Genomic DNA, 2,624 nt, shown 5'->3' with positions numbered 1-2,624 from the left:
AGAGGGAAGGTGGTATTTTAGTGTTTGTCTTTGTTCTTCGCTACCCAAATCTATTTGAATCAGTTGTTAATTAATTTCATTTTCCCCAAGTTGAGCCTGTTTTGCCCATGAGCTTTCTCCTCCTCTTTTTCCATCTTGCTCTGCCGAGGCAGGGCAGAGAGTGAGCAACTGGGTGGGCGCTTGGCCCTTAACCATGTCTGACCCACCACCCTCCTTGCACACGCTCCCTCCCTGGCACCCCAAGTGCTGCAGGAGCACAGCGGCGGCCACCGCCGGGTCCCTCCCACCCCGGAACAGGCAGCAGTTGTCAGGCCTGGAGCGTCATCGGTGCCAGCTGGCACCCATGGGCACCCTGCCGCAGGACCCTCCCCTGGCTGGGGGGCTGCCAGAGGGCAGGGTGGCAGCAGGGCTGGCAGCGAGGCTGCGGCACCAGTGCTGCTGGGAGGGCGGATGCTTTCTGGGCTGAGCCTGCTCTCTTGCTCAATGACTGGACATGATGCAGCAGGGGTCTGGTCCCAGCTGACCCTCACTGCCTGCTCATGTCAGGACCATAACACTGTGCAGTCCCAGCAGCCCGCACCCGCCTGCGGGAGGACATGCCTCCCCTGGGGACCCTCCCCATCCCCGTGGAGGGGGGCAGCGGGATGGCATGGGGTGCTGCCGCGGTGATGAAACTGTGGGGCGAGGGGCTGCGGCACCCAGCACAGGAGTTCAGCACCTCCCTTCTTGCAAAAGGTCGCCCCTGCGCTGTCTCCAGCAAGCGTAGGGCATGCGAAGCGAGCACTGGGGCCGAGGGGCACCGTGGCTGTGCCAGGCGGATGTGGCTGGCTGCTGTGGGCGTGTGCTGCTCTTTGACCAAGCTCTCCTGTTCCTGCAGTGTACGTCGTGGAGGAGCGGCGGAGGGACGACTCGGGCGAGAGCGCCTGCCTGACGGCATGCTGGACCGCGCTCTGCTGCTGCTGCCTCTGGGACATGCTGACCTGACTGTGCCGTGGCTGCCTCCTGTACCTCTCACTGAGTGCTATGCAGGCTCCCCACTCCTGTCCCAACTTCTTTCTGTTACTGTAATCAACGCTCTGCTTTGCACAGCCAAGGGTTCCCGTCTGTCAGTCCTAGCGCCTTGTTGGGGTGGGGGGGTGCACTCCTTTATTTTAGTAAAGGAAAAATCCCTTTTTAACATTTCTAAGACTTTTGTTGTAATTTTGAAGAATGTGCTAATGGTATATTTCAGCCAAAGGCATTCTGATGAAATGTATATTTATTAGTTGAAATTTTCTGAGTCCTAGAAATTAAGACATACGCAATAATTAAAGCCAACAGATGATTTTCTTCGCTACGTCCTGACTGTTTCAATAAATCTGTCCCGTAGAGGGTGTGCTTCCCTCGTCACTGTCTGTTCTCAGCCCCCACGTGTGCTGACTCTGCAGCAGCAATGACTGACGCGGCTCCAAGCAGCTTCCAGCGGCTTTGCTGCAGCAGGTCCTGCCTCAGCCCCTCGCTGGAGCCTGGCCTGGGGGTGTCCAGCCTGGCGGTGTCTGGCTCTGCCCTTGCCAGTGTCTGAGGGATTTTCTGCAGCACCTCGTGCAAAGCCAGGAGAGAACAGTGAAACCAGCAGGGTGGGAGGGTGAAGGGCCTGCCCCTGACAGCACAAACCACTCTGCACAGGGCAGTTCGGGCAGGTTTCTATCCTGCTGCTTCTCAGGGCTGGATGTGCCAGTCCCATTCTGGGCCGGGGGCCTCTCCAGCAGCTCCTGGGATGCTGGAGAGCTGGGTGAGCACGTGCTGAGCTGCCGCGTGTGTGTGCCAGCAGCTCTTGGGGGAGGACTGATCCCGCTCAGGGGTCTTGAGCAGTGATCCATCATCCCCCTGCTGTGGAGGACAGGCTTGTGGGGGGGTAAATTAATGGGTAAGAAGAAACAAGGTCATGGATTAATTTAGTGCTGAGGATTTATAGCTGAAGCTGTTTCATGGCACGCCTGGCCAGAAGAGGGATAAAAAGGTTTCATCTGCAGAAGAGGGGAGAAACCTGCTGCTGGTCCCCAGGGGGATGATTCCCACCTGCCTGCCCATTGCCGTTCGCTGCTGTTCTGCCGCGGGAGCAGACCCCATCCAGGTGGACTGACACATCGGCTTTGCTGTGTCTTGCCTGGAGATCATTGAGTGATCTCGTACCCTTTTGCAGCAGGGCTTCCAAGTGCACTGCTCTCACTGTCCCTGGGTTTCTGTGTGCTGCATCCAGCCCCCCTCCCCAGGACCTGCCCGCAGGTGCCAGGAGAGGGAAGGGTGGCCCCAGCTGAGCCAAGTGGGGGTCGTGCTTGCCTGGACCCTCCGGCTCCTCCTGTGCTGCAGCCGAGGCAGCAGCTCTGTGCTCCTGTGCCTGCAGGGGCCTGGGTCTGGCATCCAGCCCTGAGGGCACCGACACAGGGGCGGAGGGGGCTGGGCTGCGAGCGCACGGCAGGGCCATGGCCACTGTGCCGCCAGGCGTGCTCAGGCCTCACCAGGCACCTCACCAGGTTCATCTGTACTTTTTGGTCCAGGAATTCCCCCCACCCTGGTGCCTGCTGCCTCTGGCACAGCCTGGGCTCTCAGCACGCCTCTGCTTGGGTCTGCAGAATGCTGTTGTG

The 2,624-nt window shown here is 59.6% G+C and overlaps 1 protein-coding gene across 1 annotated transcript; it reads left to right on the top strand.

Moving 5' to 3' along the window:
- Positions 1 to 877: 877 nt before the first annotated feature.
- On the top strand, positions 878 to 984 carry LOC104465713 (cysteine-rich and transmembrane domain-containing protein 1-like; the record flags this gene model as incomplete). Its single annotated transcript, XM_010078874.1, has 1 exon — positions 878 to 984. A coding segment is annotated over one exon (107 nt), but the record flags the coding sequence as incomplete, so codon positions are not given.
- Positions 985 to 2,624: the final 1,640 nt, after the last annotated feature.

This window comes from Pterocles gutturalis, unplaced genomic scaffold (genome assembly GCF_000699245.1).
Source record: "Pterocles gutturalis isolate BGI_N339 unplaced genomic scaffold, ASM69924v1 scaffold21243, whole genome shotgun sequence".
Taxonomy (NCBI): Eukaryota; Metazoa; Chordata; class Aves; order Pterocliformes; family Pteroclidae; genus Pterocles; species Pterocles gutturalis.
Note: the sequence above shows the minus strand (reverse complement) of the source record. Positions and strands in the feature narration are given on the sequence as shown.